Source organism: Cottoperca gobio, chromosome 8 (genome assembly GCF_900634415.1).
Source record: "Cottoperca gobio chromosome 8, fCotGob3.1, whole genome shotgun sequence".
Taxonomy (NCBI): Eukaryota; Metazoa; Chordata; class Actinopteri; order Perciformes; family Bovichtidae; genus Cottoperca; species Cottoperca gobio.
Genome location: NC_041362.1, coordinates 4,829,812 through 4,855,758, shown reverse-complemented (window position 1 = coordinate 4,855,758; position 25,947 = coordinate 4,829,812). Strand labels below are relative to the sequence as shown.

The 25,947-nt window shown below is 43.6% G+C and overlaps 2 protein-coding genes across 11 annotated transcripts; one reads left to right on the top strand and one right to left on the bottom strand.

Annotated features, from left to right (window-relative positions):
• Positions 1 to 20: 20 nt before the first annotated feature.
• Positions 21 to 5,608, top strand: tmem98 (transmembrane protein 98). 3 transcript variants are annotated; one of them, XM_029437336.1, is made up of 8 exons: positions 21 to 179; positions 1,597 to 1,834; positions 2,436 to 2,567; positions 2,857 to 2,890; positions 2,973 to 3,088; positions 3,195 to 3,254; positions 3,664 to 3,889; positions 3,922 to 5,608. In XM_029437336.1, the coding sequence occupies exons 2-7, from the start codon at positions 1,704 to 1,706 to the stop codon at positions 3,863 to 3,865; spliced, it is 675 nt and encodes a 224-aa protein (XP_029293196.1). In that variant the 5' UTR covers positions 21 to 179; positions 1,597 to 1,703; the 3' UTR covers positions 3,866 to 3,889; positions 3,922 to 5,608. The 3 variants fall into 3 exon arrangements, with proteins under 3 accessions (XP_029293196.1, XP_029293195.1, XP_029293194.1); XM_029437335.1 differs by having other exon boundaries at positions 2,400 to 2,567; positions 3,664 to 3,885; XM_029437334.1 differs by having other exon boundaries at positions 2,400 to 2,567.
• On the bottom strand, positions 4,589 to 25,571 carry svilc (supervillin c). Of its 8 annotated transcripts, none has more exons than XM_029437325.1 (33): positions 25,477 to 25,571; positions 22,125 to 22,626; positions 20,575 to 20,730; positions 20,273 to 20,449; positions 19,770 to 19,804; positions 18,821 to 18,882; positions 17,719 to 17,864; positions 17,256 to 17,481; positions 16,483 to 17,024; positions 16,195 to 16,318; positions 13,875 to 13,922; positions 13,679 to 13,741; positions 12,971 to 13,045; positions 12,795 to 12,876; positions 12,630 to 12,707; positions 12,306 to 12,495; positions 10,975 to 11,141; positions 10,775 to 10,888; positions 10,558 to 10,694; positions 10,248 to 10,395; positions 9,791 to 9,936; positions 9,462 to 9,637; positions 8,989 to 9,133; positions 8,522 to 8,840; positions 8,267 to 8,418; positions 8,055 to 8,157; positions 7,621 to 7,825; positions 7,384 to 7,517; positions 7,136 to 7,291; positions 6,803 to 6,946; positions 6,605 to 6,717; positions 6,100 to 6,255; positions 4,589 to 5,895 (listed from the first exon to the last, which is right to left on the bottom strand). In XM_029437325.1, the coding sequence occupies exons 2-33, from the start codon at positions 22,391 to 22,393 to the stop codon at positions 5,806 to 5,808; spliced, it is 4,878 nt and encodes a 1,625-aa protein (XP_029293185.1). In that variant the 5' UTR covers positions 22,394 to 22,626; positions 25,477 to 25,571; the 3' UTR covers positions 4,589 to 5,805. The 8 variants fall into 8 exon arrangements, with proteins under 8 accessions (XP_029293185.1, XP_029293186.1, XP_029293187.1 ...); XM_029437326.1 differs by lacking the exon at positions 25,477 to 25,571 and adding an exon at positions 25,279 to 25,403; XM_029437327.1 differs by lacking the exon at positions 13,679 to 13,741.
• Between the last annotated feature and the right edge of the window lie 376 nt (positions 25,572 to 25,947).

Below are 25,947 nucleotides of genomic sequence, written 5' to 3'. Positions count from 1 at the left end.
AGAAGGTTTGGTTTGAAAGGAAAGTTTGATCATCAGTCACTCACCGACAGCTTCAGCTCAGCCGTGCGCGTTCACGCCCCAGATTTGGAGATGTCGGTGCCGTCTCCGCGCGCCTGGTGGCGGAGAGAAAAGTATTTTGTCTCCTAAAAGGAATTCAACTAAAAGAACAAAATGTTTAGGTAAGTAATCCATTGTTTGTTTGCTTCATTTAAGTGAAACGTGTCTTAAGTTTAGTTCAGTAGACCTTTAGTAAAACTGTTGTGACCTTAAAGTATCGATACTGTCTGTATTCGTGAAAAACAGCGAAAAACTTTACTGTTATGTGCGCGTGTGACTTCGCGCGCTTGTGTTTCTATTAAACAAACAATTGAGGGGAAATAATGAACATGGTGAAATCTTAAATGTAGTTTATTAATTGTCTGTTTTGTTAACCTCCGCCACATTGCATGAACTCACATAAATAAAAAGTAAAAAGTACAATATTTCCCTCTGAAATGTAGTAAAGTAGAAGTATAAAGTAGCAGAAAATGGAAATACTCAAGTAAAATATGCAACATTTACCTCAAAGTTGTACTTAACAAAATGCACTTATTTACTTTTTATCCAGTTTATTTTGCAGTGAAATTGACTTGTTTAGGCTTTATGGGAAAGGTTATTTCCTGGAGTTTTTCTGTATCTTAAAATACCTCCAATCACATTTTTTGCATGTGTTTTTTATTTTAGTAGAGTCATTTCAAAGCTTTTCAGACCAGGCTGTGAAAAGAAAAGGGAGTCAGAAAAGCTTTGGGGCAGGAGAGAGGCAGGAGAAAGCTCTGTATGATACGGCGAGTGTGACACAAATTAATCTGATTAAAGAATTACAGCATTCCAGAGTCTCACATAATCATCTGGGCAAAAAATGTGGGTTTACAATGTTGTAATGTTGAATGTTGAGCTGCCCTGAGGTCATTCAACAGCATACAAAACTGTGTTTTATAAATGTGCTGCCTAATTACTAATATACTCTACTGTACCTAGTGTATGGTTGGACAATGACAGCTTTCCTCCAGAGTTGCTCCAGGTGGGGCAGGACGGGTTAATGAGTGACTAAACTGTGCAGAGGGCAGGTATACTTTACACCCTCACAGAGGGGCTAAATGTGGGATCATGTCACCTGAATTAAACTGCAAATAATCCAAAAGTAGGCCTACTTCAGTGGGGTCTGAAAACATCAGATGGTAAGAGGTCAAAGTTCTTGAGAGTTGTGTTCTTTGTTGAGGTTTACGCTGCGGGTTGTGCGTGTATTGTCAGAGCTGCTAATCAAAGTGAGACGAAACAGAAAATCTTGACAGAGTTTCTCATTATGCTGTATGAAGTGCAAACAAAGAGCAAGTGCACTTCAGCTTTTTATGTGCTCCGATAAAGATCAGTTTAATGTGTGCGTTGTAGGTGTGCCACAATGAGAAACATTCAAAACACTGCTGATTGTATTCTCCTCTCCGCTCGCTCAGAGGTTCATTGAGGGACATTTCTTGCAGAAGTATCCTCAAGTACAGATAATATCGCTCTTCTGCGGTCGCCCAATCAGACTTAAACCACCAATTCTCTCCTCGACAGATGAGCGGCCATCCATAATCAAACTCGGACAATCAGCCGACCCTGATTGGACTCTTCTCCTCCCGAACGAGTTGCTGCCTGCAGCCTCTGTGGGAGCCGGAGTCGCCATGGAGACAGTGGTGATCGTGGCCATTGGGGTGTTGGCCACCATTTTCCTGGCCTCCTTCGTCGCCCTGGTGGTGGTGTGCAGACACCGCTACTGCCACCCTCACGACCTGCTGCATCCCTTCGACTCCAAGTCAGTGAATCAATACAAAGCCTCTAAATCTGTAGACGGAGTTCTAACTTCTGTCAGAATTTAAGTTCTTAAAACGTATTTTAAAGTATAAAATATCAACGGTACTGTTTGATACTGTACGTTTAGGGTTAGTGTAACCATTTTTAGCATTACTTTTACTGTTTTAAGATCCCCAAACGGAGACTTTGCACTTCATGGTTGGCGTGTTAAATCCCTTAAGCCACAGGGGCGCTCCATTAATGTACCTTTCAAACTCAGTTGGACTTAATCTACTTCAACAATGAATATCTACTGTTTTTCCAATGCCTATTGATGCCCCCCACCCAATGTGCAGTTTCTGTACTCTGTTGCTGCAAAATTGACATTAAGTACCACAGACTACACGCCACCTCCATTGTGTTTAGAGACACAGGACCCCTTTGTTCTACGGGGCAGCAAGTTAAGCTATCGCCGCTAAAAACCTACTTCACTCCCCCCCCCCCCCAAAAAAAAAACATGTAATTAATCAATTCACCACAGTAAGTGTAAATGTAATGGAGCTGTGACTTTCTGGTTGGTAATCCAGCCACGCCTCCTCTGCTTTCCCTGTTGTGTATTACAGACCCACAGTGGATCTGATTGGAGCCATGGAGACCCAGAGCGAGCTGTCGGAGCTGGAGCTGGATGATGTGGTCATCACCAACCCTCACATAGAGGCCATCTTGGAGAACGAGGACTGGATAGAGGACGCCTCGTACGTCTTAATGGTGCCATTGTGGCATGACATAAGTTTACATTTTTAGACTTAAGTTACGTCTCTAACTCAGTACATTTACTAAGTACTGCTCTTAAGTATCATGTTTGTACTTTACTTGAATATTTACATTTTCTGCTACTTTATACATATATTCGATGACGTAAATTACTTTGAGTATTCAGATTAATAATACAATATATAATCAACTAATAAAATATTTTGAGTGTTGGACTTTTACTTGTTACAAAGTATCTCCTAACTAATTCTGTGAATGTTTGTCCCGCAGTGGATTGGTCTCTCACTGCATCTCCATCCTAAAGGTAACTCACTTGCTGCTTTAGTCCATTTTAAGTTATGTATTTAATATTCACTCATACTGACACATAAAACTTCCACACACAGATCTGCCACACTTTGACTGAAAAGCTTGTTGCCATGACAATGGGTTCAGGGGCAAAGGTCAAAGCACCGGCCAGTTTGAGTGACATCATCACTGTGGCCAAACGCATCAGCCCGAGGTAACGAGTGTAATACGATCCATTTACTTCTTATACACTTCTGTGAACACATTACTGACTCAGCTAACCTGCCTCCTCACGTCCTCACTGTCCCGTCTCCTCGCAGGGTGGACGACGTGGTCAGGTCCATGTACCCTCCTCTGGATCCAATCCTCCTAGACGCCAGGTAATCACATTCGTCGTCCCATAATTTCAAAGGAGCTTTTTGTTATGACGTTGATAGCCCGAAGCAAAGACCGAGGACTGTGATTGATCTGTAAGAGCTGGAGAGGAGCGACCACACGGCTCGGTTTATCCGTAATGAAATAATCGTTGATCTATGCAGAGATGGGGACAGCAAATGTGAACTGTGACGGCAAATAGATGCTACCAGGGAAATATTATAACTCATAAATGTTCATTAATAAATCAAATAGAATTTATAGTTTATGCAACGCTGCTCAGCCCATCGGACCCAAATGTAAACCTGTTTTTCCTGCATTTTAAAAAGCTTTTTAGGAATAAGTGCTTCTCATCCAGCAGCAAAAGCAAAAGCCATTTCAATCAAACCCGTTTGTCATTTTCTTCCTCTTCAGGGCTACGGCTCTCCTCCTCTCAGTCAGCCACCTGGTGCTGGTCACCCGCAACGCCTGTCACATGTTCGGCAGTATGGACTGGATCGACCAGTCGCTCAACGCGGCCGAAGATCACATGGTGGTCTTGCGAGAGGCGGCGCTGGCCTCCGAACCAGATCGATACATACTTGGAGCTGATGCACAGAGAGAACAGGCCATCTAAACACACTGACACACACACACACACACACACACGTTCACAGGCTTCTATACTCACTTGATATTTAACAGGCACATATTCTGCCAGGAAGTGTCGAAAAGGCTCCCAAACTCATCATCCGTCTGAAGGCTGATGGATGCAGCGACTCCTCATTTTCACATCTCACTATTCTTTTTCAAAAGCACCTTGGAAATTGTTTTATACTTAATATTACTTTGCATTCACTCCAGCTACATAAAGCTACAGAGTATATGTCACACATCCAGATACAGGTAGATGTTTGTATGTAACTCTGCCTGCAAGTTAAAGGCCTTTTTGGAAATGTATTTCTCAAGTGCACCATCACCCAGCGGTGGGCCTAAATCCAATCTCATCAGCACTGCACAGTCACATGAAGGCTTAGTCAGCTAATCCATTCTGAGGAAAATAATATCCAGTTAGCCAGTGAACCCAAAGGGGATCCAACTCAGTGGACCAATGGAAGAACCAGATTTATTTACACGTTGTGGGGTCAGCATGACTTGTGGATGTTCTAAAACGTCCCTCAGATACTCTTAACTAACGCTGATACAAATCACCAGTTTGTGAGTTGTAATCACACAGTAGTTTTAGCTTCATCAGCAGCAAGAGTAAGAGTTTATTTCCAGTTGAGTAATGCCCTTTTGTCCCATGGCTGCATTGTATTAGGATTAATTAAGGCTGTTATGGATGAAGAACCACCACTTTGGTCCACACTGAAATATCTCAACATCTACTTCATGGATTAGCATAAAAATGTGGACAGGCATTCATCGTTCCCAGAGGAGGAATGCTAATGACTTTGGTGATGCCCGGACGTTTCCTCTCGAGCCACCAGCAGGTCAGCATTTGTGGTTTTGAGTGTCTAAACAACTTGGATTGCCATGAAATCTGGCACAAATATTCATTTACCCCAAAGGATGAATCATAATTACTTAGGTGCCAGTCATTTTTAAACAAATACCTGCAAAAGTAATGACTTCAGCCTCTAGGCTACTTTAGAATTAGCATAACAATTACAATAGTAAACATTATATCTGATGAGCATCAACATGTTAGCATTGTTATTAGCCGTATGTTAGCATGTTTCAGCGTTCACACACACTATAGAGCGATGCAGTATGTCTTTGTGTTGTCGTGTTATGAGGATGTTTTGAACAGCATGTTGATTGAGGTGGAGCAGAATTAGCGTGTTGTTTTGGGCCAGAGGGATGTTATTGGAGCATGTCTACCTGCTCTCCCATGCATAGCTAATAGTGAATCCCCAATGAGTCCTAATAAGGCATTACCCACAGCAACAATGAACACACGGGCTTAAGCTACAATACACATGGCACAAACCTTTGTGCACACAAGGCTGGCAGACGAATGAACACATCAGTACATTCCACGACTGTAAAATACCGTAGATTAAGGAGTCAACGCTCGTTTTAAGATTGCGGAGACGATCAGGAAGAGAAGCAGCCGTTTGAGAATCTGTTAACTGAAATGAAGCCTTTAGAAAGTGGTTAGCCTTTTATTATTTTTGTTCTTGTTTACATTGTTTTATTAGCATTGATTCTTTTTGTATACACTCTTTGTTTTCTCATCCCACAGTTTATTACTGATGTGCTTCCCTCACTCCCACACATTGTCTTTATATCTTTCATTGATTTGTACAGATAAAATTAACTTTCATAGGAAAATGTGTTTTGTTTTTTTGCTCTGAACAATAGCTACAGAGAAATCCATGTCTGATAAAAAGTCCACACACTCATACTAGCTTGACATAAATAAAAGTGAATTTCTTTCCTCTTTTTATTACGTTGTAAGCAGTCCTTTGTGCAACAACATGGCGCTAATACCCCCCTGCCATCTTCCCTTCTCGGTGGAGGAGGAAGTCCCTGCTGCAGGAGCGTCAATCAGACTCCATTTGTTTTCGCTGTCTAGCAAAGCAGCCCTTTGCTTTTCTTCAGATCAATTTGCTTCCAGTCTGGGAGGGAAGCGTATTCATCTCTCTTCATTTCCAAAATTGTCTGAAACATAATTGTAGTGATTTATTTGCGGGGGAAATAATGTAAAAATCAATTCATATAATAAAATGTTAAAGTTTAAACAAAACTCAGGATTCATCATCAGATTATAAACATGAGAGCATCTATTTTCATTTGGAATAAATGTGGCAAACACTGCAGCCTGCTGTTAGAGAGACATCACTGCATACTGCTCCACCCGTTTACCTGGAAGTCTTGATCAGACAGGTAGACTTCCAGGCGCTGGGGGTCCACTCCTTCAGGTAAGGGGCTCTGAAGCAGCTCCTCCAGAGGGTACTGGGTCTTCATGAGCTGGGCCAGGGCGTCCTGCACCAAGGTCAGCTTCACCCGCCCCGCATCGCCCTGACACACATCCAGGGTAAAAGACAGATTTAGCATCAGACCGTATTAAAAGCATTATGTCATTTTTACATTTTTACCAAAACGAACGGACCCGGTGATTAAAACCATTAGAAACACTGAATAAAGCAGTTTCATCGTAGAATAATCAGCGTTTCCTCGGTGGCTATATGCTAACCGCTAACTTTGCTCAGTTTGTTTTCCTAAATCCGTAAGATCCAGACATCTGATGACTAAAATCCTTCATTCGTTTAAAATATAAAGTTAAAGCGTATCGTAAAAATGTGACTTAAAACTGGAGAAAAAGTAAATTTATGTGAGATGTGTAGATATAACTCTCTTGTGTTTGTACCTGTGTTTGGGGTCCCAGGCTCCTCTCCCAGCGGGGGAACACGTTAGTGAAGGTGAGAGGTTCTAACCCCTCAAATATGAGGTAAGCCTGCGGTGGCCGTCTTGGGTTCATCTCTGGGATACAGAGAAAAAACATTTTAAAAAATGTAATCGCATCAGCAATCCAGCAACCTTTTAATTTCAAACGGCTTCCTCGTACCTTTGCAGTACTGCAGCGCTGTCTGCATGGCACACCTCCTCTCGTCATTCCAGGAGCTCCAGGCCGAAGACGAGCTCTCCGTCTGCTCGGGCCGACCCCTCTGCCACAGGTAGACCTCCAGGCGGTTGTCAAGCAGGAACAATGCTGGAGCACAGACAAGACATAGATAAGAACAGAGCCTGATAAATGTGTGATGAAGTAAATGTTTGACTGAGAAGTATTGTGGCTCTTTTTTTCAATAGACAGACAATTTTTGTGTGTGTGTGTGTGTGTGTGTGTGTGTGTGTGTGTGTGTGTGTGTGTGTGTGTGTGTGTGTGTGTGTGTGCGCTCACCCGGCTGCGGTACCGAGTACAGACTCTCCTGGACAAAGGGCGACGCCATCACGAGCCCTGGCAGCCGAGTTGGACTCTGCAGCTCTACGGCCTGGAAACTCCCAGATGAGGCGCTCAGGTGGAAGAGGCGAGGTGTGAAGTTATACTTTCCTGGATCTGAGAGAAGATATTTTTTTTAGTGCAATTTTAAAGTTTACAGAGCTCAGAGAAATGTACTAGATGGCGAGCAAGTACGTTTTTTTTTCTACCTTGCAGCATGCAGTCATAGGCCTTCCTGTCCATCTGTCCCAGCGCTGTCCAGAAGTCTGCATGCTCTGAACCTTCCTCCACTGCCTGCACCTTCACAGGGCTGCTTTTACTGACACCCAACTCTGGTGGACACCTAAAACAAAACAAAATTCACATGCTGGAAAATGAACAGCTTTCAATGTTAAAAAGAAATATCACTGCATCCTTTGAAAGCCCACCCGGCGTATGTGACTCACATTTGAGTGAGATGCTCCACCGCCCTCTTGTTGAGCTCTCTGGAGCTGCTGTGTGCTTTACAGCCCGTCCAGAGATACAGCAGCCCCTGCTGGCTGTTGAGCAGGACAACAGAGCCCCTGGACCTCAGACCTGCACAGCAGCAATCCACTTCTAACAGAGACACTTCCTCTGGGAGCTCTCCTCGCACACAGAAGAGACGCCACTCTGCCACAACAGACAGGAAAGTAAGTACGTTATCTTAAATCACATGACGCTACATGCTGTCCTAGTTACAAATACATCTTGGACAATGTCTCCCACCCACTCCAGGACATGCCGGGCAAGCACAGGACTCATTCTTCCCAGGATGCACCACAGAGTGTGACAGGAAGTCATTCCCACAACAACCTTTTATTTGTTTATATCTCTGCTCAGGGATATGCTGTGACTGTACCTTCATTAGTGGACGACTCCTCTCGCTTGCCCTTGTGAATGACCAGGCCTCCCTGGAAGAGCTGCAGGAAACAGGGAGGTTCCTTTCCCTGAGGTACCACCACCTCCAGAAACAACACAACAGACACACAGGCTGTGAACAACAACAGAGCTGCTGGAGGGGAACTGATAACGTCATATATACGAGTATTGGATATATTCCGAAGGCCTTACCTGTGATTCCTCGTGGTTATTCGTCCCAATGGACAGGAACGCAGCGGTGTCCCGTCCGCTGACTCTGGAGTGACGGCCCCGCCACAGGAAGAAGGCGATGTTCTCTTTTAGTTCGGGAGCTCTGCTACACTCATCAGTGCTGTTTGTCTTATCTACAGCAGAGAGAAAAGCATTTACATATTTCATGTTCTTGTCCAAATGAAAGTGCACTGATTTAGATGCAGTAAGGAGCGTGAAGATAGGATTATCACTGACCAACAGTGTTGGTGCTGTACGTCCAGCGGATCACGTAGGAGTCTCCTTCGTGAAGCTGTCCCGTGCTCTCTACGGGAACTTCACTATCATCAAACTCCTGCACGTGCCACGTGTCCACAGCAACTGTTTTCAGCTCCATCTGACGTCCTTCCTCCAGCGTGATGACCCCGTGACCCCTCTGGACGTCGACGCCAGCCAACACGTTATGGACCAAGACGTCCCCTTCCAGTGACCGACCCGACACTAGAGCCTTGGCGTCACAGGCGCCCAGGACGTCTGATGACGGGGACACGGACTGGGAAGTCTGAACTGCAACGGGCTGCGGAGAGATTCAAGTTAAAGGTTAAAAAAAACGACTAATAATTCTACTTGGATCTTTAGATGTGATAACTATGACGTGTGTGTGTGTTGTTGTTTCTTTATTGGTATAATGGCAATCAACAAGCCTAACACATTGTGAGATGCACCTGTGTCTCCTCGCTCACTGCAGCAGCGTCCTCCGTGACTCCACTCCCGCCTGTCCAGTCCAGGAACTTCTCCCTGAACAGAGACGTTTCGTTGTGCTCTGAGACACAACCGAACAACGCCCAGCTGGGACGCCCCTCTCCCCTCCTGAGGACAGAGTTAGAGACTTAGTCCAGAGAGGGAACCCGTTTTCCAACACTTTGGGGATGAACAGGAACACAACTGCGAGCCACTGATCCCCCAGCGCCGTGTTGGACCTCACTGATGCTCTTGAGGCTGAATGGGAGCAAATCCCTGCAGCTAGGTTCAGATATCTTCACAGAAGAATGAAAGCTATTATAGCAACAGGTTTCTGTCTAACTCTCTTACTGTCTTCCCTGCTGCAGCCTGTCAGTGTGTAGTGTGTACTTAAAACATGCTGTGTTGCTGGGGGAGGATATGCTGCTATTTCTCGTACTGACTAAAAGCTACTTACATCTGTGTGTTCGGGTTACACTGCGTGGGATCCAGTGGATTAACTCGACAGTTGCTGTAGTCATAAGGTCCGACCCACACTTGGTGACTCAGCTGGAGAGCAACATTCCTCCTGCTGAGGGAAACATCCCGTCCGTGCCACAGGTACACCTCACTGCCGAAATCAAACACCAGGGCCTGGACACAAATCAAGACATGAACAGAATGTGCATAGAGTTCAATCTGAGCGAGGATCAGATATTAAAAACGGCCTCTCCGACCTAAAAACAAACAAGAAGCGACACGTAATGAACAACAAAGCAACAGGAGAACCCAGAGGAGACGTCAGACCTCAGTGGAGCCCAGTAGAGAGATACTGGGGATGGAGGCCCAGGCCTGCTCGTGAGGCACCAGCCTGTTCTCCACCAGCTGGTACACACAGTTGGACTCCACCACACCGCGCTCATAGAGCTCATCCTCCTCTTCTGCACTGGCTCCTGTGGTGGGGTGGGGTGGGGTGGGGTGGGGGGGGAAACAAACACATGCTGCACAGTCCACATCTACAGGACTCTTAGTAGCAGTGGAGTATTTGTACTTTATCTGAACAGATCTTTAATCTTATTTTTCTAGTTGTCACTTTTGTTGACTTTTGTCACATCAGATGAAAACAGCTAAATTGTAAATGTATAAAAGAACAAGCAGGTATCGATGTTTAATATTCTGTCCCTCACAAGAAAATGATAAACACATTAGTCCTAAAGAAGCTACTTTGGGAGAGATGAACCAAGCAGACGTGTTGACCTCTAACCTCTGTATTGCGTCCGTCCTCCTAGAAGGCTCCAGAAGTCTGCAGCCAGGCTGCTGTCACAGCTCAGCCCCTCCTCCAGGTGGACTCTCTGGCAGGCCTGACAGCCGAGATCCCTCCGACTCTGGATGGATGATGCCAGCTCAGAGGCCTGAAAAACAAAAATTATCACTTTCTAGTAATCTAATTTACACATTTTCACATTTCAAGGTATAAAATGTCTTGTACCTTGCACACCCTGTACATTTATTCTGTCTTGATCCCCAGCATAGAAAATGATGACATGACAGAATGTTACCGTGCTCGGTGGTACCTTTGCTTTCTCTTGCACATTGGCAAACTTTCCGCTCCACAGGATGCAATGCTCCGGAGTGACCAGCAGGAAGCAGTCTCCACTGTTCAGCGAGCGCACTGAGGGCTCCACCAGACGCACCTGGACATGCCGCCTACCTGTCACCACAGGCACTAGTTAATATAAAAACCTGGACACAAAGAAGTCATCATGAGGACACAGATGAATCTCTTCTGACCTTTGATGTGAATGAGCATGAGGCTGCTGAAGGGAGGAGAAGACTTGGAAGTATCTGAGGAAGAGTCTTCTGATCTGGAAGGATGCGACTCTACCACAGAGGAGTTCTTGGACTCTGTGGTGAGGGGGGAAAACACACGATAAGAAAGCTGAATAAGGACGACAAAGTCAAAAGGAGGAAGAGAACATATTCCCACTCACTCTTCTCTGCTTGATTGCTCTCGTCAGCCGCCGTGTTGACTCTCTCTCCCATGTAGTCCTGCCGGATGTCCTCCCGGGCAGCGAGAGCCCTCAGAGGGTTTCTGGAGCCCTGAGTGCGACGGGACGGACGCACGGATCGCCTGTGCTCTGCTACTGCTGAGGTCAGTCTGCGCCACACACAGGACGACACAGCTTCACACAGACAGTATAGACAGTCTCCATTTAACAGCTAATGATGTGTACGAAGCGGCTCAGAGGAAACTTTAGTCTTTAGTGCACAAAAAGAGTAATTTTGCTCTTATTCTAAGATCATCTAAATCCTGAGACGATGGATTAAACTCATAAACTACATCTATATCAAATAAAACAATCGGAAGGATTATTATATTGGCCAGACTATAAAATACAAAAAGATTTGGTGATTTTAAATAAGCACCAGAGAATAAGAAAACATAGACATGTAATACTATTAATGATCCATTTAATTCACATACAAACTAATCTATCCCTCTTTAACTCGTTTATATAAATGAATAATATTCCAAATCTTATATCGTCAGCACAACTTTTGTTATGGGGAACTTTCAATATATACATTGAGGCATGTATATTGTTTAGAGATATTAATCATGAAGTTGTGATCATTGATCCTGACACGTCTCCATTGGAAGCCTGTGATTGGCTGATTCAGCCCTTATGTTATATATAAGATGTACTTAAGAATCACACTCGGACTCTTTTGCAAAGATGTTTTTGGCTCTTAAACACATTTTGGGGACCATTTTCAAGACATTGTTTAGGACGATTTATACGATTAAGCCCAGGTGTCAGTGAAATGATTACTTTTAGGGAAGTGGTCAAATTGAAATTAAATTAAATTAATTTCATTTTTACAGACTAGAGCTGCAACGAATAGTACAATCGACTAAATGTTAAAGTATTAATGGCAGAAAATGCTGTTTTCAGCCTCAAATCTGATTTCCTGCCATCATATCCATCTGAATATATTTGGGTTTTAGACAAAACAAGACATTTAAAGACGTCATGTTGGACATTTTTCCCTATTTTCTGACATTTAATAGACCAAACGATTAATCGAGGAAATAATCTGCAGATGAATTGATAATTAAAATGATAGTTTGTTGCGGCCCTATTTGTTAGAGACCACAGCGTACTATAGACTACAGGCTAGAGAACTATAAACTCTTCTCAATAGGAAATACCTACAAACAGATGGGTCCCTCTCCCACACCCCTGACTGTTTCAGATTGTTATAATACAGCGATAGGAAAGGCCAATAATCTTACAATCTGTGGTAAAACCAGGCTCACATGGGTGTGTTGGTCTGGCAGAGGACACCCAGGTCCTGCTCACTCTCTGTGGCAGCGACGGCTGGGGCGGTGCAGGCGGAGGCAGCTGACTGGTCTCTGGAGAAACCTCCGTCAAACGTGTTTGATTCATCCACAGGCGTCTCCTCCTTCACCTCATGTGCAGCCACTGAGAGCGGAGAGCTCTGTGGCGCTACAGCGGGACGGGACGGAGACATGATATCAATACTTTATAAGCAACTTAGATGTGTGAGCCTTTACGTGGTCGTACCTTCAAACTCCAGCAAAGACTCTGAGATTTTACTTTTCTTCTAATGCAGCTCTCACCTTCATATGAGCGTGTTGGAGCTTCGGAGCAGCGGCCCTCGATAGGAGACGTTTCATTTCTGTCCGACTCTGGAGATCCTAACCGGTGGTAAACACAAAGAGCAGGAGTCAGAGACACAAAGAGGCAAAGATACAGATAAAGAGTACACCAGCATGTAAAGTCACCTCTCGTGGCCTCTTGCTCGTTCTTTTCCTGCTCTGTGTTAATTCCCTCGACTTCGTCCATCTCATCCTCAACTCCATTAGCCTATACAGCCAGAGAAACAGACGTGTTAGTGTAAGATACTGTCGATGAAAACATCAAGAAGATTCATGAAGAGTTAAAGAAATGTCTGCGTCACCTTCTGTCTCCACTGAGGCTGAATCTGGCTCTCGGTAGGAGAGGAGACTTCTTGTGCCTCAAAGGACAAATTTGTCTGAGGATGAAAGTAAAAACTGAATATATCGATAATAAAGTAACAGGTGAGTTCTTTAGTGTAGGAGAGCGGGAGACGACCTCTTGTGAGATGTGCACGACCAGTGGAAAGAATATGGCGTTGAGTGAATTTGATTAATAAGCAAAATGTATTCAAGCAGCAAAACAACATATAAAGTACAAGATTGACAAAACTTTCAAGCTGATTTTGTCATTTCAGCGACTTAGCAGTTGACAATTAGCCTTCTGAAACACTTCCAGAAACATTTATTAATGTGCAGAAATGTGACGCTCAACAAGGAAGCACATCATGTCATCAATGTTGTCGTAGGTTGTTGAAACTGGGAAGTTTGGATGCACGGGTGAGACAGAGACCCTTTCCAAAAAAAAAAAAAAAACAGGCATGACACGAGTGTGAGCCGCGATGTATCGCTTCAGAAAAAAGGATTTGCTCCTGCAGGTTGACTCGTTAGCGTTGAGTGAAACTTCACACATCATCTGTAAAGAACCGCAGCCACGTGAAACTGTGCGATGACAAAACGTTTTCACTGCATACAAAAACACTGCAAACCCAAAAAAAGAAAAGAAAAGAAAAGCGACAAGTGACCTGCCATGCAGCGGCTCAAACATTTACCTGATTGAAACACATGATATATTGGGGTGTACTGCTAGAATAGACAGAGGCATAGACGGGTTCCTGGGAGAGAAGAGGAATTAGAAAAGAGAGAGACGGGCAGGCTACAGCTTTTGTAACATTAGTAATGCATAAAATCTTCATAATGGAGATTTAGAAGAATCTATGCATCTCAAAGAATTAGTGGAAGACTTACCCAGCTCTGAGGGTTGACACTCTCCACAGGAAGGCGTGCTGTCTCTTCCTGCAGAGGGCAGCATAGGGAGGGGGGGGGGTAGATAACAAGAAAATAACTTAAATAAAACAATAAACTTAGAAATGAACTTAACAGGAAAAGGAACACACACACATACAGTACATGTACACACACACTGTCTCCATTGTGAGGTTAAAGGTCATACAAGGGTCCATATCTAGTGTGTCCACATAATGCTGGGAGACAATCAAACCTCTCGCTTCATAAACACTAACAAGTCTGGAGATATTCCTCAGTAACTTTAGTCTGATCTCAAGACATTTAGCACCGACCAAATGCAGAGAGCTGTTGCTAAGAGATGCTATATCTAGTGTCAATGTGACAAACACACCGAAGTCACCAGCGGCTTCTTCTCTTCTGGATTTAAGGACGACAGGAGGAGTGAACCCAACTAACCTCTACGTGCAATTTTCTCCACGTGTGTGTGTGTGTGTGTGTGTGTGTGTGTGTGTGTGTGTGTGTGTGTGTGTGTATATATATAGCTATATATATATATAGCTATATATATATATATATATATATATATATAGCTATATATATATATATATAGCTATATATATATATAGCTATATATATATATATATATATATATATATATATATAGCTATATATATATATATATAGCTATATATATATATATATATATATATAGCTATATATATATATATAGCTATATAGAGATATAGCTATATAGAGATATAGCTATATATATATAGCTATATATATATATATATATAGCTATATATATATATATATATATAGCTATATATATATATATATATAGCTATATATATATAGCTATATATATATATAGCTATATATATATATATAGCTATATATATAGCTATATATATATATATAGCTATATATATATAGCTATATAGCTATATATATATATATAGCTATATATATATCTATATATATATATAGCTATATATATATAGCTATATATATATATATATATATATATATATATATATATATATATATATATATATATAGCTATATATATATATATAGCTATATATAGCTATATCTATATATATAGCTATATATATAGCTATATCTATATAGCTATATATATAGCTATATCTATATATATATATCTATATATATATATAGCTATATATATAGCTATATATATATATATATAGCTATATATATATAGCTATATATTATATATATATATATAGCTATATATATATAGCTATAATATATATATATATATATAAGCTATATATATATATTATATATATAGATATTATATTATAGTCGTGATACTATATATATCCTATATATGATATAGACTAGATATATATAGATATATAGCTATATTATATATATATATATATATAGCCATATATATTATATATATATTATAATATATATATTATATATATATATTATATATATATATATATATATAATATAATATATTATATATATATATATATATATATATATTATACTTATATAATATATATATATAATAATATATATTATATCTATATATATTATTCTATATATATCTATATCTATAATATCTATATATATAGTCTATATCTATAATCTATATCTCTATATATATATATAGAAAAAGAAACACTCTAAGGACTTTTATCTTCCGTATTGTTCCTGATAGGAATCATGGCACACTGCATCATAGGCATCTTTCAGGAAGACAGCAAGATGACATGTTATAGGTTTCTCATTTTTATGAGATCAGCCTGTTTTATACGACCAGCGAGGTGACCAGAGGAAGTTTGCTTACAGCTAATATTTGGTTATATTATCTGGAATAAGTGAGCAGAGATAATAGTGACAGATGTCCTCATTCGACAGAACATAAGGCGAGAACTCGAAGAAGAAAAGCAAATGGGAATGTCTCTGTATATGTACAGATCAGAGCACACAACAATACATTATATTGACGTTTTGCAAATGAAAAAAGTTTGTGTTTGTGTCAAAACAAGTCCAAATTAAAAAAAGATTTAGTGCACAAATCAAACTGAAACCTTAAAAGTGAGGGGAACACAAATGTGATTTTGAAAAGTGAAACTAAACTTCATCCCTCTCTGCTGACAGTCTGAAACCCACTGGCTCCAAACTGGACCCTCAGAGGATTAGAGATTGTTGCGGGGCAAAGAGCAGAGCAGCTGCTGATGGTGCAGCTGTGGTTTGGTCCATGAGAGCCTCATTGTACGTACTGAAGACATCACAGACCTTTGCAGTGACAGCGGGACGTGTTTCTGTTCCTCACCTTCCTTCTGCTGCTGCTGGTGTCCTGCAGGTTAACGGTGCCATCCAGCAGTGTGACCTGAACATGTCCCACGGCTGCGGTTTCTTCATTCACCCTCCTCACACCGTCTTCCTCATTCTGCTGCCTTTTGGGCACATCAAATACACAGAACATAAAACACAGAACAGGGGCGGCCAAACTCATTTGATTGTCGGACATAAGCAGAAAGATTTAAGGAGGCTGAACGATAAAGTGCTCAATGTTCTCGTTCTTGTAATGAGGCATGTATCCGCCCATTCAGATACTCACTGAGCTCTCCCTGTAGTATCCGAGCGGTGTTCCACTGGGGAAAGCAGCTGTTCCTGCAGCGTTGTCTTGCAGGGCCTGTCCCCCTGAGGAGCGTCCTGCTCTGACGAGGCTCTTGTTGGTGTACAGGCGATGGTTTCCCTCCTGGTTCGAGCCCTCTGTCTCCAGGGAGCGGCAGCCAGCGAGCCTCCCTCCGCACCTGAAGCCTGGCGTCTCGCTCTCGGTGGTGCTACAGGCATTTCCTGCCGCTCTGTGCTCTCCATCCTCCCTGGTGTCTCTGCTTCTTCACAACCTCCACCATTCTGTTCGTGTGCATCCGTCCCGCTCCACTCTGAGCCTCCGGAGCAGCTCTTCTTCAGTATTCCTCTCAACACTGGCTCAGAGTCGTGGCGCTGCGGGCCCTCCGCGGGCACAGGACCGGTGTCAGGTCTGGGCTGGGAAAGGCGTATCTCACTGGGTTTCAGGTTGACAGACGAGTCCTGCTGTCTGTCGGACAGATGAGGGGACAAACAGAAGGCAGGAAGCTGTACGGGGCCTTTCTGCAGCTGAACAGAGACAAGGCACAGGGGTGAGATACAGCTGTAGATACTTATTCAGGGAAGGTTGTGTGTGAATGTTTGAATCGTGTTTGTATATGCATACAGAGAGAAGATGACAAAGATACGCTATGTATGGTTCAGAATGTATATAGATCACTTCGCTGTGTTCCACGTTTCTCTAACAAGTTTGAAGCTTGAAAGCCATCACTCGTGGTCTTTCTTGTCTCGTCTACTCACCAGGCTGACCTCCTCCACGGTGATGGGCTGTGTGCGGTACCGAGCCCCCTTCTGCCTTCGTCTCTCTGGGGCCCCGTCAGCAGGGCCGCCCTCCTGCTTCCCCAGGGACAGTTTGTTGAAGAGGGCCAGCTTCTCACTCATGCTCAGCTTGCAGCTCTCGTCGGCATCCTCCACTGACTCAGCCTGCACACACTGGGACTCCACTGGTGCTGCTGATTTGGGGGAGCTGCAGGGAAGATGAGCACACATGAAGACCAAAAACTAAATAATGAATAAATCTTACTAACAAGTATTGACTGTGTAGCCAGAGGCTGATCTATGTAATTCCTCCGTGTCATAGAGCTCCATTGTGTTGTATAAAAGTGTGAATAAAGTTGAGTTACATTAAACTGTAAACAATCTAACCAAAGGCCCATGAAATATGATTCTATATACAGCATATGTAGGCACTAGGCTTCCCCACCTGATTGCCACGATTTCCTCACAGGTGATTGGCTGAGTTAGAAAGCGATGGTCGTTGCCACGACGCACCCTGCGCTCATGAGAGACGCTGCCTGAGCGAGGCTTCAGGAAGGCGGAGGCCTCGGGTGCAGCAGACTTCTCCAGCTCCTACAGGAGGAGGCGGGGGAAACATGTTAACATCACCACCTGACGTCTGACCATCACATTTCCACAGGTGGAGCCCAACATTCAGGTCAGATAGCCGCTTCAATCCACCGCCTCCACCTGCTAAATAAGTCATAGGGGAGACCACAAAAATGGCCGATGTCTCCTGTTCTATTTGTATGGACAGATGGAGGGAGTGGAAGTGGGTCAGATAGCTGGTGAATAAAGCAGCTCGCTGTAAGGTGGAGTGTGTTGGCTGCATGGATAGAATACCAGCCAGCCCAACTGGTCACAGTGTAACCAGAGCTGTGCTGCCTGCTTCAGTTACCTCCCCGCCTGCCTCCACAGGCTCGCAGGCTAATTATACACACACACACCGCTGCTATGGTTGATAATGGTATTGCAGCGTCTGGCACATTTTCACCTGAAGCTTCAGGACTAAAAGTGTGCGGGAGGTGAAATGTAGGCATGGAGACTGTTGATGTGCTTCAGGTTCTGTGTGGAGACAAACACTGTGTGTGGATCACACTATAAATGTAGCCTTTCTTTACAAACGTTTGCATCAGACTGCACCTGTTTCACCATTCATATCCCTCAACATGATCCGGTTTTGTTCTGCGTGCTCAGCGTTGACTCACCATGCGTCTCAGACTGAAAGGTGAGCAGCTGAGGTGACCGTCGATGATGGACGAAGCTTTCAATCTCGCATTAGATGAATTTCATGCAGCAATTCTGGTTAGACGAGTTCATCACAGCGTATTTGTCACGAGTAAACTTTCTGACAACCCTAAATTATTTAGCTGTCGCTGCTCGTGAATGCACCCTCCATCACTTTAGGTGGAGAAGCAGGGAATAGCCACGGAGGCCAAAAGGACAGAGAGCACATAACATAAGAGAAAATAAGCAGGTCACGAGCAGCATGAGGATCCTGTTTCAGTCCGAGACCAACATAGACTCACTTTAAACAAAGACATCTTGGCTGCCACACTCATTTTGGCTCTGTCGTCTGTTTTAACATCAGCTGCGAGGAGAGAAAGATAGAAATCATCATGTCATTATTATATTAAACAGTTTGTGATTCATCACACACTTCAGACACTATCTGACAGCTAGCAGCGGTTAAGGAAGGCGCTGGTCGTCAAACAGACTTTGAAATTAACTAACAGATTACCCAATTACTACCCAATTAATTATCTCATTTAAGTAAATGATAGAAGTACTTCCTCCTCCAGAGTTGTGAAGAATAATTTCCTCTCGTTATTTCTAAATGTGCCTTCAATCAATCTCACCATCGCTAAGCAACTTTTTATCCCCTGTCTCCACATATTGATATCTGAATGTTGTGTCCACTTTAGCCTGATCATAAGTATAAGCAGAGTTAGTAAGTATTCATCAGGACACAATGAGACTTCAGACGTATCAACTGAATTAAGTCCAAATAGCATTAAAGCTAGATTTACATTGTTTCTGTAGTTGTGGTGTAAATTCTCAGCAAGTGAATGTTTGTAAAGACGTGCTTGTAATCTTTTTATGGTGCGCTTGAGAGGGACTGACTTCGCAGTGCTCCTCTGCTCACATGGTTTTTGTGAGACGTAAATCTGTCATCAAAGAGGAGTTAAACATTGCGAGCCTAAAAATATAATACGATTTATTTCATGAGCTGTTATATGAGTTTGTGGAGCCAACTGTTGGACGCACACTTCGCTTACAAATTCGCTTTGTAAAAAACCTGTCAAGACGACGTCATATCTTTCTGATGTTTGTGTTTCCTGTGTTGTTAGTGGTGACCAGCGTTTTGATACTGTGACCTTCCTTCTCTCTGTGTCACGTACCGACAAACAATGGCTGTTTGTCTCCAGACACAATAACAAACAGTATGATTAAAGCGAGGCGGGAACAAAGCTTCACCTTTACGGTTCTCCTCTTCCTCTGCGTCCACCGCTCTAGAAGAGGGAAAAGAGGCAAAACATGAAGTCAACCAGGTGAAATACGAACAGAGAGGGTGATGTGGACGTAAAGTATGTGCGTTCTCCTTCAGATCCTGCTGCCCGCTTACAATGCATGTCTTTGTGCTTCAGCATGTGGCTCCAAACAATCGAGATACTGTGTCATATTTGCATGCTTGGGAAAGCAACACTGTGGAGGTCAGGAAGGAGGACAAACGCATGCAAACCACACCACCCGTGGGAACGTATGCAAAGGTGCTGCACCCGTCACACCTCAGACTAAATGTGACTGCATTTGTATGAGTGAAGAGAAAATATCAAACACAAACCATCAGCAATTTCAAAGCCTTGGCAGCTGGGAGTCATACGCTACTTTAAAATGTCAGCACAACACTGCAAACCGCATCTTCGTTGGGAAAAACCAAACCAGGTGCCTCATGTTGCACCACAGCACACAGCCCCTACCCGCTGCTCTCCTCCATCTCATTGGCTGTGATCGGTTGTGTCCTGAAGCGTTCACTGGCCTTGCGACCGCCACCTGACCCTCCGGGAAGGTAGCGGCGGGTTCGTCGCCGCCCCCCCTCAGAGCCCGGCTTCACAGCCAGATCCAGAGAGGACGTGGATCGCCCAGCATCAGGGCAACTGGTATCCACACGAACAGAGCAGGGAGGAAGGGAAGAGGATGTTGAGGTAAAGACAAATATAGCCACAGGAGGTACACAGGCTGACAGTGACAGTCTGGATCACACACATGCAGGTGACCCTACACTTTCTGGGGCTGCGCTCCGCTCCCAGTCTGCTGCAGGAGAGCACTTCTCAACTGGCCCACCGACACTCGAGTGCGGAGCTGCGGGGCATCGAGTCCAAGAGGGACGAGGTGCCCCTCCCCGCTCAGCATGCTGGCAGAGTCCGGGGAACCCTGCCTGGAGGGGGCAGGAGTGAGGGGAAGGAAGTAAGGATGCAGGTGTGGGGAACGTGGGGTGACGAACGCTCTCAGAAACAAAAAGTACAATCTCGAACCATCCCATCGAGAGAAGCCAAAGAAATGTGCAGCTCCTACCGTGACCTTTTTTTTCTGGCACTAAAAGAGTTTTCCAGTCTCTGTTCCAGGAGGCCACGAACAGGCAGCCAGTGTCCGGCTGGACGAGTACCGATCAAATGCAAACGAAGAATGAAATTGGCTTTGAAACTCCCTGCTGGGACCCACAGATTTAGACCTCTTAGTTTTAATTAGCAACAAAAGCCGCAGAGCAACTGGTGAAGTCAAGGATCTGGAGCTGCTGAAGGGGGGCCGGTACTGGTACTATAACCTCCTGGGACTTTTAGACGTTGTAAACTTCAGAAAAAGTTTCAAAAAAGTAAATGAAATGTTTTGCACATACATTCCCGTATATAATCTCTCACTACCTTCTTGTACTTAAAGGGAAAACTTCTCATTTGCTCACAATTGTCCAAACCTTAAAATCATATCATTGCACCAGTGCCAGAAAAAGCTTTCCTTACAAAATCAAAGTAAGTAATTGATATACAAATGATCATTTTGGGTGTAAAATATCCATTTAAGTCTAAAATCGAGACCATTTTAACTCTTATTTGACGTCGTTCTGGTGTGAATCTGTCCTGTAGCAGTAAAATAAAACAAAGGGAAGTGGCTCGGACTGTTTTCATGAAGAAGAAGAAGAAAGCAACCCACTCGTATCATATTCTGCATAATTCACACATGATAGATTATGTAGTTATGTCCCACATCTTGTACAACGACAGGAAAGCCTATGATCCTCCCTGTATGTGATGCTGCACACTGTTACCAGAATACGTTATTGATTTGTTGTGCTATTTGAGGAGAACACCTCACGTTTTTACCAACGTCAAGGTGGAAAAGGTTGAAGGAGGTGACTGGTGTCATCAGGGTTGGGAAGCGGACACGTTGCTTTATTGGTCTTAGGACAAATTAAGCCCGTAACACCTGCTCCCCTCCGCATCCAGCTCAAGAGAATAAACAGACACCTACGCTGCATCTACTCGACACAAACCTCTTTGGTTATTTACGGAGTTTTACAGCCGTGTCCTGAAGGGCTCACTGTGCATTTCTGATAGTTTAAAAAAGATGTTCACACAGATTTTATGAGCCCACGTACCCAAAATGTGTTGAAGATCGCTGTCAGTACACAGAGATGAATTCACTCGTAAGCTTCTTATTAAAATAACATTATTGGATTGTATGACAAAGTTGCCGTCGGTGAAGACTAAGACTTCTGCTTTACTCTCAGGTTCACGCACTCTATCGAGTCTCCCCTTCACTGCAGACATGACTTACCTTCTCGAGTGGTTGGACTCGGCAGGATCCTCTAATCCGTTTGTAACTCTGTGCGTCCTGCCATTAACTCTTTCACTGAGGCCATCTGAGTTCAAAGTCCCTCTGTGGGCCTCTGGGTCGTGCAGCTCTCTCCCGTCCCTCCTCACCCACTTGGAAGGTAGCTCCTCCATGTTGCCAAAGCGTTCGGCCAGTTCTCGCCTCCTCTCAGCTTTGTAGCGAGCGATGCGCTCCGATCTGGGCTCCAGGACCGGGTTCTCCATGGCGTCCATGTCCCTCAGAAGGATTCAGTCGACTCTGTGCCCCTCCAATAATTGCAAAAGCATTCAGTAACAAAAAGCAGAGGTGTTGCTCTTTCTCCACTCTTCAGACACGGCAAAACACTGGAGCCAAACTTTTCTCCGGTAAAACTCAGATTCCATTGGACCTAAAGGCTTTCTTTGCTGAGCGTCCACCAATCAGAGGTTGCAGAACAATATGTTTCTCGGTGGGTGAGACATTGCTCCTGAAAGAGGAATAAGTAAACAAAAACAGATCAGAAGCTAACACAGCACATGCACATCACAGCATGTCTGTACACGTCTTCCTAGAAAGGTTCACGACGACATCGAAGAGCATTCATTATACATCAACTTGTTTTTCTAAAAGTGCATCCTCTTCTCTCCTCTTGCTGGAGTCCATGTAAGATGACCTGTACCAGCCTGCAGTGCCATGCAGGAATCTCCCCTTGCACTGCAACTCAACACCTCAGCAGCTCAGCTCCACTCTGGGTGCAGGCCTCGATGGCTCTGCACGCTTGCTGGACCTTTGCACAATCGTGGATGTGCAGTCACTTCTCATGTTCAAATGTTAAACAAGCTGCAAAGCCAGTTTGACTGTCGTGTGTCAATACAGAGTTATCTGTCAAAAATGATTAGCTATGGATACAAATGTGTTCAAATACATATATAATGACCAAGGCAACACGCACACAGAGATGAGCCAAAGAAAAGTCCCCGTTGGCTTCGTCATGGTTGCCTGGAAGTGAATAAACAACACTAACAAAGCCTAAAAAGGTAACACATATAAATAGTACTGATATGACACGATTTGCATTTAAAGGCAGCAGCTAACCATCAGATAGGTTCACAAATGAGTGACGGTGTGCGCCCACAAATATGTACAAACATAAATGTGTGTTTGCATGTGTGTCTCTGTGCTTTCCAAAAACTGTGGATGTCAGCATTCCTGATGCAGGAAGCACAATGGAGCCAGAACAAAGAAACGTGAGCCGTGGACTTAGTACAGCAGATAGATCTGCAGCAGGGCTGAATGCTTCTGGTGGCAGCAGAGTTCACAAAGTAGATGCAAGTTTGTTTGATCATCTTAGACTGCTGGAAAGAAATATGAATACATGTCAAAGTCTGCACAACAGGTCTGCCGTTCCTCCGGCAGAAACACCCAGAACACACAGATGTAATGACATATTGAATACACTGAAGGTCACGTTTGCAGACATTGGAAGCACGAGAGTGTCGATCCAAAATGACGACGCCACAGAGAGCTTTAATGAGCTGAACTGTAAGATTCAGTGATCCCTCCATGAGACAACAAGCTCACATATTTGTGTTCGGTGTCTCTGTGTCAGCACTTCAAAAACACGTGTACAACCAGAAGAGAACTCACCTCCCTGTCCAGACCCAGAGAGAGAGCAAAGCCACGAGCATCCCCAGCCTCACTGACGCCACGATCCTTTATGTTTTTTGGTGGCAGAACACGAGTAAGTGGCCACGCTTGTTTAACGAGCAAAAGTCATGTGACAAGCTGGAGGATTGTCGATTGGAGCGGAGAATGCCATCGAGGCTCAACAGGGATCACGGGCTTCTAATCCAGCAACACTAGTTGACACTTGCTCTGAAATAAAACCGGTGGATGAGCACACGGGAGCTTTTCACGACCCACTCGCACAGAGAAACTTCAACAATGGTGTAATACTCTAATGAACATATCCAGAGGGTTAAACACATTATACAAATCCACATCTTCCACATAGTTTAACAGGGGAATTCCTCAAACACTCCAATATCACGCTCAACACACCATTACAGAGTAGACCTGCAACAGTTTGGTTGACTAATCAATAAGTCGACAGACAGAAAAAGAAGAAGAAGAAGAAGAAGAAGAAGAAGAAGAAGAAGAAGAAGAAGAAGAAGAAGAAGAAGAAGAAGCTGCCTCTCTCCGCCATCTTTGGTTTTATATCATATTAAAGTGAATATCTATATTTAAAGACATCACCTTGGACTTTGAGAAACTGGGATTTGCATTTTTTCCACCACTATTTTCTGACATTTAATAAAGTAGACCAAGCGATTAATCCAGAAATGTAATGGTGGATTAATCGAACATGAAAACGAGTGTTAGTTGCAGCCCTGTTATCGACCTGTAGTGGAGATATTGTTACATGCTACCACACAGGTTTAACTCAAAGTGCAGACATGTTAGATGTTATATAACAAGAGGAACTCAGAGTCCAGCAGCAGCAGAGAAAACCCGATTAAAAGGCTAGCCAAGAATAAGCCTCTGACCAATTACACCTGTCCTGGCTGGGCTGGCTGGGCTACCTGCACGAAAGCCCCCCCCTGGAGCACCATAATTCAAGGACAAATTCTAAGAGGCCTTCATACTTCCACTGATGTGAATACAAATGGCATGTTTGTAGCAGTAGAAAGCATGACTCTGGGTGGGTTTACAGAGCCATGCTTTGTCCCGTTGCCTGATCTCTACATTAAAGGCATGTGGCCGGGCAGAGAGCAACAACTCCCAGCGGGATGAAGCACATTCTGATACACACAGCTGCTCTGATGCCACTATTTACATTACACACAGAAATAAGATTAATAGCTACCCACTCTCAGAAATCTAAACCACTAATATTTCAAATGGATTGGGAAATGATGATTATTTACTATTTACTGTCATTCCGATTGTACAGACATAAAGCATTCAAACAGAAGGCAAACCCCACAGTTAAGTCGTTTGGGAAATAAAAAAAAGTAACACACAGACATTAATGTATTAGGATTAAAGGTTCTTAAAAGTTTCATTCGTGCGTTAATTACGCGTAAAACATGTGCGGGCAAGACTTCCAAATCGCCTTTAGTTCATTTTTAGACAATACCTCGTAAAAGTGTTCACACACAAAGCTCACAGAGTGACTGCACACCCGGACAGAAGCAGGTCGGACAGAAGCAACAACAGTTGATCGTAATAAGTGACTTGCGATAACATATTCAGAGCTCGGTCCCAGCTGGAGCCTGGTGACATGTTCGACTGTAACTCGGTATTAGAGACAATGAATGTACAATGAAGTACTTACATGCACTGCCGTTCAGACCCGCGGTCCCCACTGGCCATTCAACACCGGACTGTCGCTCCAAATGTAGTCACACTGGCAGCTGTGGAGCGCTCTCCGAATTAAGGGGGGGGGGGGGGGGTATAAATAGATGGACAAACCCTGGGACGCCCCTGCCAGGTAGCAGCAGTCAATATGGCAACAGAGAGACGCAGCTCTCGTGCTGTTTGTGGCGTTCAGAGGAGAATAAGCTCCAAAAACCTCACGTGCACGTTCACGGTTGTTCTTTGGGGTAATTTAATTAACTTGATTTGCACAATAACCAAGATCCAAACCTACTGTCTTACGTAAACGTGTCAACATGCATTATTTATGTTGCTTTGTGCTTACATGGTGCATAATCCTGAAACAAATGTAATGCCCACAAAGTAATTGACACAGGAAACTAGGGCCCCTTTAGTGTTCCAGTATTGGATCACTGGTTGTATATACTAA

What these genes read in the sequence shown, in the direction of transcription:
- tmem98 (XM_029437335.1), top strand. Translation starts at nt 1,704, where the DNA reads ATGGAGACAGTGGTGATCGTGGCCATTGGGGTGTTGGCCACCATTTTC. An exon ending in ACTGCATCTCCATCCTAAAG is followed by an intron (nt 2,891 to 2,972) that starts GTAACTCACTTG and finishes TTCCACACACAG; the next exon opens with ATCTGCCACACTTTGACTGA. An exon ending in CCAATCCTCCTAGACGCCAG is followed by an intron (nt 3,255 to 3,663) that starts GTAATCACATTC and finishes CTTCCTCTTCAG; the next exon opens with GGCTACGGCTCTCCTCCTCT.
- svilc (XM_029437325.1), bottom strand. Translation starts at nt 22,393, where the DNA reads ATGGACGCCATGGAGAACCCGGTCCTGGAGCCCAGATCGGAGCGCATC. An exon ending in GAGATGGAGGAGAGCAGCGG is followed by an intron (nt 19,805 to 20,272) that starts GTAGGGGCTGTG and finishes TCCCTCTTCTAG; the next exon opens with AGCGGTGGACGCAGAGGAAG. An exon ending in GGAGTCGTCCACTAATGAAG is followed by an intron (nt 7,826 to 8,054) that starts GTACAGTCACAG and finishes CTGTTGTGGCAG; the next exon opens with AGTGGCGTCTCTTCTGTGTG.